Here is a 14698-nt window from a genome sequence, read left to right as displayed (position 1 = left end):
TTCTTTTGTTATAACGTGCGATATAACAAAACACGAATACTGATAAGCAAAAACATACTTAATCAATTTTAAAGATACTTATTTCGATGAATTTCCTTTCATCAAACGTTCCAGAAGAGGGCCGACTTTTCCTTTTTGTACAAGTTGTGTTACGGACATAAACATCGGGCATGGAAAGACTGCCATCATCACTCGTGAAATGAAAAAAAAAACCATCAAGCAAGTGTCACAAAAAGTCAGTGTTATTCAAAAATTGACGGTGTTTTCCATCATCTTCGGATGATTTTGGAGTCATTCGCGCAGAATGTTTGTTCACAGCGTTTCTGATTGAACACAATATTTATTTTTACATCACTGAAGTTTTGGCCTCCAATTTCACTTGTTTTTTGCGTAGGAATTTTATTTCCAAGGGTTTAACTTCCATGTGTGTAAAATCCCTATTTTAATTTGACTTCAGTAGGGATTTTATTCCCTACGCTTTAACTTTTATGTTTGGAAAATCCCTATTTTATTTGGAAAAATCCCTATTGTATTTATTAGGGAATGGTTTTAGCATAAAATACGGGTTTGCGCGAAAATCTCCCGAATTTTCATTTTCAAAAGTTGGCAGCTATGCAAGGATGGGGTGCCAAAATGTTTGCTCGCCCCAGCTGATCCAGCATCTTGTTGCGGCCCTGGCTAGAAATATTTCAAATTTCTAAGAGATTGTTGAGAACTTAAATTGTTTTTGAATCACTGATTTACAAGGAGGAAATTTTATATTCCTAGTATTAGAATGCAATTGTACCCATCTTAACGCTGCTGAATCTTTGAAATTTTCTATTTTCATCTTTTTAGGGGCCCCTCAAACTTGATAATCAGATTATCAGTTGTTTACTTTACCTCCTCCTCCTTTTTCTTTTTTCCATAGCTGCCAAGTCTCCCGAATTTCAGCTTCATCTCTTGACTACCCGAAAAGTTCTTAAATCTCCCGAATTTTTATGAAAATCACAAAAGATCTCTAATTGTCCCTAAAAATTCCCTACTTCATTTAAAAGAATCTTTGCTTCTGAAAACAATCATTAAGGAATTTCTTGTGGGGGCAAAGTCTTTTGCTCCTGTTTTTCCCCTTTTCAAATTTACGTCACACTTCGTAAATGGGCGGAATAGTGGGAAATTCCTTTTTTAGTAAGTTTTACAAACCCTCCGATGGTAACAAGAGAAGTTATTTGTCTTATCGTGCAGGGAAATAACTTAGTAGCCAATAGTCCTCGATAATAATTTAAGATTATAGTGGCGCGTATGTGGTCAAAACTTCCTCTTTTGTTAAAGTTACGTACGTGCAATAACAAAACATGAATACTGATAAGGAAAAAATTATTCAATTAATTTTAAAGATACTTATTCCGGTTAATTTTCTTTCATCAAATGTTCCAGAAAAAGGCCAACGTTTTCTTTTTGTACAAGTTGTGTTAAGGACATAAACATCGGTCATGGTGGAAAGACTGACATCACCCATGTGAAATCAAAAAAACATCAAGTGTCACTAAAAGTCAGTGTTCTTCAAAAATTGACAGTGTTTTCCTTTATCTTCCGATGATTTTGGGGTCATTCGCGCGGAATGTTTGTTCACATAGTTTCTGATTGAACACAATATTTTTTTTAGATTATTATTGAAGTTTTGGCTTCCAATTTCACTTGTTTTTTTGCATAGGGATTTTATTCCCTATGTTTTAACTTTTATGGGTAGAAAAATCCCTATTTTATTTGGAAAATTTTCTTTTGTATTAGGGAATGGGCTTTAGTATAAAATATGGGTCCGCGTGAAAATCTCCCTAATTTTCATTTTCAAAAGTTGGCAGCTATGCTTTTCTGTTGTCTCGTGTCCCTTTCCCCAAGGGTCACACTCAACAAAAGAGATGCTCTTGTGTTTACAGACAGTACAAGCAAGTGAAAGGATCCTCTCCCCCACCCAAAGGTATCTCCAGAAATGCCTTCAGGCAACAACAATTGGCAGCACTCTGGGAGGATGCAATTTGGGATGGAGTGGTAGCGGTGACCGTGAAACATGACTACTGTTGTCAAAGGAAAAGTCGATTGATATTCTAAAGAAAAGTAATTTCAAGCAGATGATTTCTACTATTTAGAGAGATTTTTTTGAGCCAAGTGCGAGAAACATATACACCCAAATTTTTGAGGGGGCCGAGCCGGCTCTTCAAAAATATTGGGGGGGGGGGCTTGGGCCCATGGGCCAGATAGGAGTTTAGGCCTAAGATGAAATTGCATATCTGTGAATTTTATTTTACACAATTATTCCCACCAACGCATGTTGGACTTAAGTGTTCAGTTTTGACATGGAGGAGACTAAGGTGTTGATGAGTTGAATTCCGATGAATTTATTATTAGGTAATGTCCAATTAGAATTAGTGTTGCTGTAACACACTAGATACACAATCGTGATCACTCTCTCTAAAGCATGGATTGGCAACCAAATTTACCTGGCAATCTGCTTTATGTGGCACTTGTCCCAGTTAGTTTGTTTTTTTTCCTAATCACTAGAATACTGCCAAAAAATTATTTCATTTTTGTCTTTGGACTGTCGATTCAATTTTCGATTTGATTTTTACCAATCTTGTACATTTGCAATTAAATAAGCTTACAATTTAGAATAGTAGTAATCCTTTTTCCTTGGTAAATCAAAGAAGGAACCAATGATAAAGGGAAATAAGGAGGAAAAAGTCTTGAATTTCTAAAGGGACACTTTGTAGGTGCCATCTTCAAAGGATGAATACAACCATTATATATATATCAAAGCTGACCGGGGATCCCACTTGTGTTGATTAATTTTATGCACATCAGAAAAAATGCATCACTTTAGATCAGACGCAGTGGTCAGAACCAAGGGTGTCTTTCATGTGGGCATTCTGACCACACAAAAAAATAAATTTTTTACCAAACCAATGCCATTACAAGTAGAAAAGCATCCAATGCTGAGAAGTGTTTATCCCTTATTCATATATTCCTCTGAATATTCGGTTCAGAAACAATGTTTGTTTTCGGAGATAGTAAAAATTTCACTTTTATCCTTATACTAGCAAAAATATCCAGTGCTTCCCAGGGTTTTCTTCAATTACTGGGAGAATTGAAAAAGTGACTAACCATTATAAAGGAATGAAATACTTGCAGCATTAAATAAGTGAAAAGCCATTATAAAGGCATGTGCATGTCTGGAGAACGTTGTTAGGGAACCACGGTAACGAAAGTTGACATTCCTTAAGTGAGTGTTTGGGCCCAGGAACCATTGTTGCCCAGTGGCTTCTTGCCAATTTTGGGCATTTGGCCAGCTCTGATGAACTTTTAAAGTAGCCTATGGTTCAATCCTGGTCCCGTAGCCGGTCAATTTGTCGTACTCAACTTGTCGCGGTACAAATTTGTCGCAGTGCCAATTCATCACGGTACAAGTTTGTTGCAGTGCCAATTCGTTGTGGCACAAGTTTGTCTCCAATTCGTCGAACATTTGAATCTTCACTGTACATGTTCCACGCAAGCTTATATGTAGGTTTTTGTCTTACACATTAAATAAGAAACATGAACAAAAGTGTACACGCAGTTTACTGAAAATAATTAATTTTTGTCATTGTGGATAGGTTAGCGAAGTTAAAATTACAAAATCAATTACATTTAAAAATTTAACTGCGTATAAAAATTTAATTATATTTGAAAATTCTGTTATAACAATTTGAAATGTTAAATAATTGATTTTTGCTGTGATAAAATTTCAATAGTATGTGGAAAAATTTTGGTTTGTATGATATTCCCCAAATTACAGCGAGCCTATCTTTAAGGGTAAACTTCTATCTGCCCCATGGGCTCGACAATTTATCTTCCCCCCCCCTCCGAGAGTCACCAACATTTACCACTACAGTATCTCCATAAGAACCTGAAATATTTAATTAATAATCCAATTAAATTAATATTTAATTTTCACAGTATAAGCCGCACTTCCCGCTTTTGTTGGGATTTCTATTTCTCACAGTGAAGGGAGTTGGACACAGATCAAGGGTAGAAATGTACAGTGCTTATGAATGACGATTCGATGAAGTTTTCATATTGTCCACAGGATGAGCACAGACAAAGGCCATGTAATCACCAATAAGAAAGACGACTATGGGTCAGTCGCATAGATATAATATACCCATTAATTGCATTTATGTTTATAATCAGTCACATATCTTTGGCTGGCTTGTTTGAATATTTTTAGTTTTCATTAGCGTCTAAGCTTTTGGTACAAGGTTGATGTGTTGGTCTACATATTTCTGATGACAAAAACATGGAATATTGCAAAACCGAACGTAGAAATGATATGTAGGTTCACGTGTGTGTTTAAAAGTTTTCCTCCCATAATTCATGTTACAAAATTAGAAAAAACTTTTTATGCAATTGAATGAATTTGCCTATAATTTTCTTTGAGTTTTTGTTGTATCATAAAATAGAGATGCAGATTATATGGATGACACAAAATAATGCAGTACTTTTTAAATTAAATTGCTTGAATTCAATTTAAATTATGATAAATTGAAATCTTGTCCCACGTATCGTTAAAAATATATATATATATATATATATTTTAAAATAGTCACTTGTTATATTCTATTAATCATCATCTGACTTTCTATTGTGATATTCACGTTAGATAAGTTTTTAAATAAAATGTTACTCAAAAGCACTGAAAATAAAGGTTTAGATATTATGGAGTGTTTATATGTATGATACGAATTGTTTTTAAAATTAAAATCATCTTAATAAATGTAGGCTATAATCAGAGGCGGATTTATAGTTTTCACACCTGTGGGCTATTCAAACCTTGCCTCCCTTCTTCCTTTCTAATTCATGTTCTTGATCACCAATTACTCGATTTTGGTTAAGGCCTTTCACTTGAACTTGTCCATTTTGGGATAAAGCCCGCATACCCCCCCCCCCCCCAGGAAATATGCCTCTGAATATAATCTTATATTGTCGTTAATGTTAATTCACTTGTGTTATAAGAAGAAATTTTTACTAATCTTTGACTGGAGCCATATGAGTGTCATGTACATGAAGTTACATACAATGGGATATTTAAAAGTCTGATTTCATTCTTTTTACTTGAGAATTGTTACTTTAGAGTTGAAAAAAAAATCAAAAATCTATTGACATTTACAGTGGTGTCAGAGACGGATGCTGTGGGTGCCCAGGGTACTTTATGGAATGGGTATGAGTGCCCAGAGAAATGTGATTCAGAAATCAAAATTTCCTACTTCAAGCCAAGAACCCACAAGTTCCAAACACTAGCGGCATCCTTGGCCAGTCAAAGGTGCCAACATGAAGGAAACATTTGAGGAAGGAGGGGGAAGGGCTGAAAATCGCCATTCATTTCGTATATGAGGGACTCAAACCCGTACTCAGGAGGCAAAATGGGGCATTGCGTTGTATATTCATGATTCATGAGTGATTGGAATGGGGGGGGGTGTTTAAATGGCATCAGCCCCCCAGTTTCTGGTGCTTATGGTCGTGGTGTTTGAATATTATTTCAGTGTGATAATGCAAAGTGTGATTTGAAATGTACATTGCATTGCAAAAAAATAATTTGAAAATAAGACTTTGCAGCTGTTACACATAAAACTTGAATGCATTGTCAATAAAAAATTCCGTAAAGATATATTCTCTGCATAATACATTTAATAGTGAATTACGGAAATCGTGCTGGGAGGGGGGGGGGCTACATTGATCGCAATTTATTATCTCTATGTGCACCCCTACACCCCTCGATGCAAGAAATGGAAATCCCTCGGCCTATACGATGGAAACTAAATTTTCAAAATTTATTTGATCCTAATTTATTATCCTGGTGTGCTCCCCAATGCCCCTCACTGCGAGAAATGGAAATCCCGACAAAAAGTGGGAAATGCGGCTTATACGGTGGAAATTAAATTTTAAAAATTTATTTGATCCCAATTTATTATTTGGGTGAGCTCCCCAACGCCCCTCACTGCGAGAAATGGAAATCCCGACAGAAATGCGGCTTATATGGGGAAAATAAAATTTTAAAAATTTATTGCATTTCAATTTATTTTCTCTTGGTGTACGTTCCAATGTCCCTCGATGATTCCAATGAGTACTTTCCTTTATTTGTTAAAAATTAAAACAGATGGGAAGGGGGAACATTTCCAATAAATGAGAGAAAAAAAATTATTTCCATTTTTACGCCTAAAGCAACTACCTTATTTATAAGATCACAACAAACATAGGAATTTTAAAGCAATTTGTTGTGATGGACTGACATCGCAATGAAATGACTTCGCTACAACTTTGTACCGCGACATGTTGGGGGCAGAGCGTGCCGACTGAGCTGAAGGAAGAAAAACAATGATCGGAAGTTCATTTTGAACTCTAACTTTTATTCCATAAAAGTTGCAAAAAAAAACAAGATCATTTTCGTTCATCAAAAATACGACCGGTAATCAAAAGGGAGAAACAAATCGAATCCAGACATACATACATGCAGAAAAAACAGAAATCACACCCAGTGGCGGATCATGATTTTGGGAGGCCCCAGGCGCAACCTGATCTGGAGGCCCCCCCTATCAGGGGCGGATTAAAGGTAGGGGCTGTCACCCCCCCCCCCCCCCCCAGAGAGCAGAAAAATTAAATGGAAAAAAAAAATATTTTCTACGTTTTTGACTGAATAACAAACCAAGAAAATAAATTTGCTTAAAAAAGGGGGAAAATTCAGAATTTTTTCCAAAAAAAATCAGAACCGTCCTGAAAAATTGAACACATTGTCACAACCACCGCCCCCACCCACAAATTTGCGTTTATCCACCACTGCACCCTTTTGGCCCTAATAAGAACGAGATGGTTCACTAAAATGAACAGTATTATGAAAATCATAACTTTTTTTTTATTTTTGCATCACCAAAACCATAAACACAAAAATAAGATAAGGAAATATAATGATATTCTCTGGTACTAGATCAAAAATAATCACACTCCCATTAAAAAAAAAAAAAAAATCACAGTAAAATTCTGCATCATATTTTTAGTAATCTAAGATGTCCGTCCTGGTGCCTTCAGCCAGCCACACGGCAAAAATGGAGATCCGTCATAGTTTTAGTAATTTAATATTACTGATTAATAAAGATTTGATAATATCTCAAATATAATATATTTGATTTGATATAAAGATACTGATAATATTTAATAGAAAAACATTTCTTCAATAGAGGGAAGAAATTATATCAGAGTAAATATAAGAATTATATTTTTAATGGAAGAAATTAGGTCAGAATGAATAAAATTTAATGAAAGAAATTATTTCATAATGAATTAAAATTATTGTCAATGAAAGAAATTATTTAAAAAAAATTTTTTAGAAATTATTATTTTTTATTTGTTTATTCTATTTTATTTTTACTATTATTATATTAATTATTATTATTTTCTCTTTCAGCCACCTCGTTGGGCACTCTGCCTGTTGTGGCCTTTGCCTTTGTATTATTTGTATTCAGAGTGAATAAAAATCTTCTATATTATGCCCCCCCCCCCCGTTTCGTTTAATAACGAAAAATGCCACAGTATAACATTGTGGCCCGCGTACTTTATAAAATGTTTCAATATGGCCTGCTATGCCTCAAAGATTGAAGACCCCTGCAGTAGACTCTCGCTAATCCGGTACGTATTAGACCACGGTGTGCCAGATTTTACCGAAATTGCTGGATTAACTTTGAAGAAACCCATTGAAATAATATATGAAATTTCGTGCAAAGACATAGTCAGGACTTGATCAGCAATTAAGAAATATTGGAACGTGTTAAGGGGTTAGGGCATCAGGAGAAAAGTGACACCACACCACCTAAATATCCTGGACTACTGGACGTGCTGGATTAGAGCACGATCGAATTCTCGAGAGACTACTGTAGTTGAAATGCTCAAATAAAAATTTATCAGATAATTTATATATTTTTAGTTTTGCTTACCGTTATTTTTGAAGACTCTGCAATCTATATCCTAAAGGAAATCTTGAGGATCGGCATGAAATTTTTTTTCATTACAATAACACACATTACAATTACATTAACAATAAACACTTTTCGGTCTGACACAAAGATTTTACCGAAATTGCTGGATTAACTTTGAAGAAACCCATTGAAATAATATATGAAATTTCGTGCAAAGACATAGTCAGGACTTGATCAGCAATTAAGAAATATTGGAACGTGTTAAGGGGTTAGGGCATCAGGAGAAAAGTGACACCACACCACCTAAATATCCTGGACTACTGGACGTGCTGGATTAGAGCACGATCGAATTCTCGAGAGACTACTGTAGTTGAAATGCTCAAATAAAAATTTATCAGATAATTTATATATTTTTAGTTTTGCTTACCGTTATTTTTGAAGACTCTGCAATCTATATCCTAAAGGAAATCTTGAGGATCGGCATGAAATTTTTTTTCATTACAATAACACACATTACAATTACATTAACAATAAACACTTTTCGGTCTGACACAAAGATGTTGTCTACCCAAGCCTCCTTGATCAATCCAAAAATGTAGCTCTTTTTTTTTAGAAAGAAGGAAAAGAAACCCCCTTGATTTTTTTCAGCCGGGGAGGGAGTGTTAAAAGAGAAACAGAAAAATCACGTGATTCAGAATGCATGTCATTCAGCATTCATTTCAAACCCCACTTTTTTTTTGTCATATGGTCGTATGGTTCCAGTCATAGATTGCAAATGTATATGTTGTTTGAACCAGCTTATAGTATTTCATTCAAACAAGTGGGAGACAAAATCACAATAAGAGCTCTACTACATTCATTTTAATTAGTACGAGTGTCTCTTCCTGTCGATGTCGCCGCTTGCCGATAGCCATCTTGTCATCCATTATACTGTATACAAAAGCTTACACCAAAGCTGTCGTATTATTGGCGCCTATAAAAGCATTTAATATTGTGGAATGAGACATCTGTTTATGCCTTCACTCCAATTTTCATTTCGGACAGACATTAGGACCTGCTGTTCTCATCCCTCCTCCTGCTTGTGCGCTTAGGGAAATACTGTTTGAAAATGACCCTCCCTGAATGATCGCTTTACAATGTCTCTTCTTTCTTTGTCGGGGAAGAACTGGCCCTTGAGAGCTGCGTCTTGTAAATTGTTCTTTTCTTTCAGTTCCCGTTTTTCTTCCATAACTCTTATAGGTACAGTATACATTAAAAAAAAAAAAATTGCGGTTAAAAAAAAAAAAAGGTAGAGCAGATACTGTACTTAGTTCAAGAGATTTGTTGATGCGCATGTAAATTCATATGTAGGATGAAGCACACAACTATTTGGAGGCCCCCCGCTCTGCCGAGGCCCCAGGCGCGCGCCTCATGCGCCTGTGCGGTAATCCGCCACTGAGAGCAGATACTGTACTTAGTTCAAGAGATTTGTTGATGCGCATGTAAATTCATATGTAGGATGAAGCACACAACTATTTGGAGGCCCCCCGCTCTGCCGAGGCCCCAGGCGCGCGCCTCATGCGCCTGTGCGGTAATCCGCCACTGATCACACCTATAGAGAAAAACCAGTCTATATATCCGTGCTCCTGTGATGGTGAGAACACGCCACCGCCGATTTGCATACAGCATCGCAACAACCGGTTCCCTCACGTGCGTGGAGAGAAAAAAACAACGAAATGAGCCTGTGTAAAATTTTTTACTGTGACGAAATGAGTCCGCATCAAATTTGTATCGCGACAAGTTTGTAGCACAACGAATTGTCCCGCGACAAGTTGAGCACGATGAATTCACCTAGACCCATCCTGGTCCTGTTTGGTATATGTGCAAAATTTAGCGATGATTAGTTTAAAATTGTCAATTTGTGTAAAGAACATGTATACTTTCACATTTATGTATACGATTGTTATAATCAGTGGGGATACGGATAGCGTTCTTGATAAGTATGAATAGATAGTACAGCCCAAGTGTCTTTCTCAAGTCATGAAAATTGGTCAATAAAGAAGGATTTAGTCAACAAAATTTTGAAAAAAGGAGAAACCTTTTTGTGCTTACTGCGTGGATTCAATAAACATTTTCTTCCACTTATTGATAGTTTCATTTCTTTTCAGACACCATCAAAATTACAAACACACAAGCCACAACAGGCAAATTGCCAAACGAGGTGGCTGAAATTGATCTCTGTTTGAACCATCCATTATGTCAGAAGCACTTTTGATATGACTTTTTAACACAAAAATTCAATATTCTCATCTGTAACTTATATTTTGGTACTTCCACACACGTTATCTTTGGGTTTGAGTAATTCACGACAGTGCACAAATTCATTAGAAAATATTTCCATTATGACTGTCTCAAAGTGAGCGTCATGTCCTTTACATGCGTCGCGACAAGCTGTTAACCATTGATATTTGTTAACCATTGATATTATTTTTTCCTCTAGTCCTCCTGTCGCCCCCTTATGTCCACTCATAGCCCCCCCCCCCAATCATATCTGAAGCTGGTATCACATCCCTGGAGAGTCCCATCGCCCTCTGGAAAATACTGACATAGACCTATAACACAAATATATGTATAAATTAAATTTCAAATCCACAACATTAGCAATTTGAAGGATGGATGGCACCACCTACTGTGTATACAGAGTGTATACTTTGAGTTGATTTGGTTTATTTTTCTGAATTACTGTATTTTAACGTGTATAAGGAGGCACCCTTATTTTTTGGGTTTAAAATTTGGAAAAAAGTAGAAAAAGATATTTCCATAATACTATCTGTGTATGAGAACACCCATCCCTCCGTTTTTTGGGACCAAATATTCTTCAAAAGGGAGTTCCTTATGTACGTTAAAATATGGTATTCTTAATTTTGGGTTGTAGTGTTTAGGCTATGACAACCATATTTTTTATGAGCTTTTCTCTTATTTTTTTATATACTGGGTGAATGTGACCTAACCTGCCAAATGAAAAATGATGATAGGCAAACTCAAATGGAATGTGAAACACCATAGCAACCCTGTCCTATCGTCAACTATTTTAGGGTTATGGTGGATTATGGAAGAATGTGTCAAGTCTGAAAAAGCACAAATTAGTAGTTTCTGAAAGACCTACATTCTCAAACTAAGCCTATATTTGGAAAGCATAGAAAAATTCCTATTTAATAACGTCATTTCTATCAATATCTCTTTAATTGCAAGCTACTGGTCCTGAAAGAGTAGCAAAGGGCAAAATGGGTGATTGCCTTTTTGACCAACCCCCTTCTAGCTTGAATTGGTCAAATTTACCAAAAACTTGTGCATCGCACCAGCTTTCGAATCGCATTGGTAATCTAGTTCAGGAGAAATTTATCGCATTGGTAATCTAGTTCAGGAGAAATTTAGCCTTTTGTTTGCAATATGTCACTGAAATCAGCATTTGTTGAAGTAGATGTTTTAGTAGATTTTTGGTGACATTTTGATTTTGTCAATTTCTCTGCGTTCGTAGTGCACCATTTAATCCAGATATATCTTGATAGAGACAGTCTCACCTTATAGGGTTTTTCTGCAAAATTGAATTGCCACCAAATTTTGTAACTGACAAATTCTGAAATTTTTTTTTATATCTACTTTGACGAATGCCAATTTCAGTGTTATATTACAAACAAGAGGCTGAATGTCTCCTGAACTACAACATTGATATGGTTTATTCAAGACTCTTTCAAAGAAGCTGGTGCAATGGACATTTCATTTGGTAAATTTGCCCGATTGTAGCTAGAAGGATGTTTACAGAATAAGCGATTATAGATGTTAGCAACAATCTTTCATTGCTTGTAGCTCGCCATTAAATACAGATATTCTAACAGAAATGGTGTCACTTTACATGATTTTTTTTCTTCTTTTTTCAAATATGTGCTTAGTGTGCGTGTTAGTTTTTTAGAAACTACGAATTTGTGTTTTTTCTGATTTGACACATTTTCCTTCCTTTATTATCTTCAAAAACTCAATAAGTTAGAGGTAGAATGGTTGGTATGGTGTTTTATATTCCACTTGAGTTTGTCTATTACCCCTTTTTGTTTGGCAGATAAGGTTACATTTACCCTGTATATCATGTTTGTTTTCATATCTGAATTTTTTACTCTTTTTTTTTTTTTTCCAGTCACCCTGTTGGGTGATTTGTCTGTTGTGGCTTCACATTTTGTAATTAAGAAAATAAAGTTCATATCTAGGGTTACTCATACTTTTTTGAAATTATGCCCTTCTGTCATTATTTTCAGGTTTCTGTATGTGTAATAATTTAAAAAATAATCACTATTAAGCATTCATAGTGTGACCACAGAAAATGGCCTTGGATCTTGGATGACCTTCATGATGAAAATAGAGGGTTCTTAAAGAAAATAGAAGAAAATTCACTTCCTTCCAGAACTTGGTGCATCTTCAACATCAAAATTGCTGGATCGAAATTTTGCTAACCAGTTTTGGCACCAGTGTTCTGTCAATACATCTTCTCCATACACATCAGATAATTTTTTTTCTTGCTTGAATAGTATTTTTTACCTTTTCTATAGTAAAATATGCCGAAAATGCTGCTTTTCACTTTCCATATTTGAAAGGGCATCAACCAAAATCTACTGCGTAGAATCAATCAAACTTTTTTACAAGTAAGCCTTGCTATATCAGCTGTGAAAATATATAATGATTATGTGGCTTAAGTGTGAAGTTGGCTGTGAAAAAATACAATTAAATCTTCTGTTGGAAAAAAAGAAATTACTTTCCGAACAACCCAATATATTGAGACCAGAGGTTAGTTCCTAAAAATGTACACTCCATAAGATGGATGTTTGTGAAATCAGGCATTGACTATAGTGTGAAAAAGGCAATCCAAAAACGGCTCACTAACAATTTGAATGCTTAGTTTTTTTTTTTTTAATGACTTGCTACCTAACTGTACATGCACTTCTTGTACCTTCCTCTGCAGAATTTTTGACAAATTCGTACATACTAGAATGCGTTCTGAATCTATGAGTGGTCCTAACTTATTCATGTTGTCAGTTATACATGTTTCGTGTTCTGATGATGCTGCCATCTGTTATATATTTTCAAGAAAAATGGTGGGTGCCTGAATTTTTCATGTGTATGTAAGTATGTTGAAGGTCTGCTTACTTTCTGTGCACACAGTTTCGAATAGGAGACTGGCAATTTTTGTTATACCTTATATTTTTAATTATTGCCTTACTTTTTTTAATTTTGTGCCCCAATATATTCATGAGTGAGTATTGTAAAAAAAAGAGGGCACAAGTGTGCTTCTTCATTTCTAAGTTCCTGAATCTTGTAACCTTACATATATATTTTTGGTTCGATTCTTATGTTTCACTTTCTGTTTGTCAGATAAAAAACATCTCATTTTATTTCAGGTCGTGTTGGCACTAGATATACTATTCACACTGTTCCGCATCGGGGTCAATGGACGTGGAACACATTGTCATCGCGAAATGCTACTGGCTCACCAGCTTCTAATGCCAGTTTGAGTGGAGTTTCTTCAACTTGTCCAAGGTCAAAGGGCAGGCTGCTATTAGACCAAGAAGCATTAGCTTGTCTTCTTGTGCTTTTATTTGTTGATGAACCTCAACTAAACACTACACGCCTTCACCGTGTCCTTCGGAATTTGTGTCATCATGGCCCAACAAGACAGTGGGTTATAAAGGTTAAAATTCTTATTTTTATGTCTTATGTGTTTGTTTATAGCTGCCTTGTATCATGATATTTGTTTCAGAATTTCTTTTGGAGTTTTACTCAGTCTTGGCTATTTAATTTAGCACTGTAAACTATTAATTTGGGCACACTCTAGTCAGATGAGAAAAAACAAGACAGCTTTAGACAAGCTTAGTCATTTTTGTTCATGTTGATTTGAATGGTACAATGGTTCAATTTTTATGATTTATGTCTGTATGCATTGTGTGCCATACAAATCAATGTGAATAACAATGAGCAGGCCTTGGCCTTGCAGCATTCCTATTTTTCTTACTTTCCCTTTTTTTTAGAAATGTCCTATTTTGCTACTTCGCCACAATCATCATTTTTTACCCAAATTCCCTCCTACTATTCCTATTTTATCTTTCCCATTTGTTTACAGCCAACATCTCATTACCAAAATTCCGAGAAACCACAAAATATCGCTGCCTTCCGACTTCCTACTTTTTTGATGTGTCTTAGTTCACTACTGAAAGTGAAGAAAGACATTTTTTCAGTTCTTCTAAAGTTTTATTTTTTATTTTACTATCATTGAGCTTGACCTCTGAAATAGATGTTTTTGAAAATTACTCTGAGACTGGTGAAAATGCATTAATTTAGCATAGCAAATGCAAGAATGTTTTTCATTTTTCGAGGTAGTTTTTAAAGAAAGAGGTTTGACTGTAGATGGTTTCTTCTAGCTCACCATATAAAAATACTGTAGATACATCAAATTGAGTCAAATGCAATTTCTTACTTCCTGCAGTACTGATTATTGAGCATATTGTTTCTAACTTGGTTACTGGATTCAAGGTTTGATTGTAATCAGTACCATGACGTTGACTGAATCCTTTGATTACAAGTCTCTCTTAATACTTGCCAATACTACCACATCTGGATTCTTCTTGATATGATACACCCACTTACAAGGTATAGCTTTCGATCCTTTAGGTAATGGCTGTAGAATCCATGTATGGTTTTCT

At 35.4% G+C, this 14698-nt stretch overlaps 1 protein-coding gene across 9 annotated transcripts in view; it reads left to right on the top strand.

Annotated features, from left to right (window-relative positions):
- The window catches only part of HUWE1 (HECT, UBA and WWE domain containing E3 ubiquitin protein ligase 1), a 564154-nt gene that overhangs the window by 454324 nt on the left and 95132 nt on the right, over window positions 1–14698 (top strand). For all 9 annotated transcript variants that reach the window (XM_089233267.1, XM_089233272.1, XM_089233273.1 and 6 more), the window contains one exon: window positions 13400–13689. In XM_089233267.1, the coding sequence (XP_089089393.1) occupies window positions 13400–13689 (290 nt within the window). The remainder of the gene's footprint in view (window positions 1–13399; window positions 13690–14698) is intronic.

This window comes from Pholcus phalangioides, unplaced genomic scaffold, assembly GCF_987345545.1.
Source record: "Pholcus phalangioides strain wild (caught in Gottingen) unplaced genomic scaffold, Ppha-v1.0 ptg000007l_1, whole genome shotgun sequence".
Lineage (NCBI taxonomy): Eukaryota > Metazoa > Arthropoda > Arachnida > Araneae > Pholcidae > Pholcus > Pholcus phalangioides.
The sequence above is the reverse complement of the archived record's forward strand: the minus strand, read 5'-3'. Positions and strand labels throughout refer to the sequence as shown.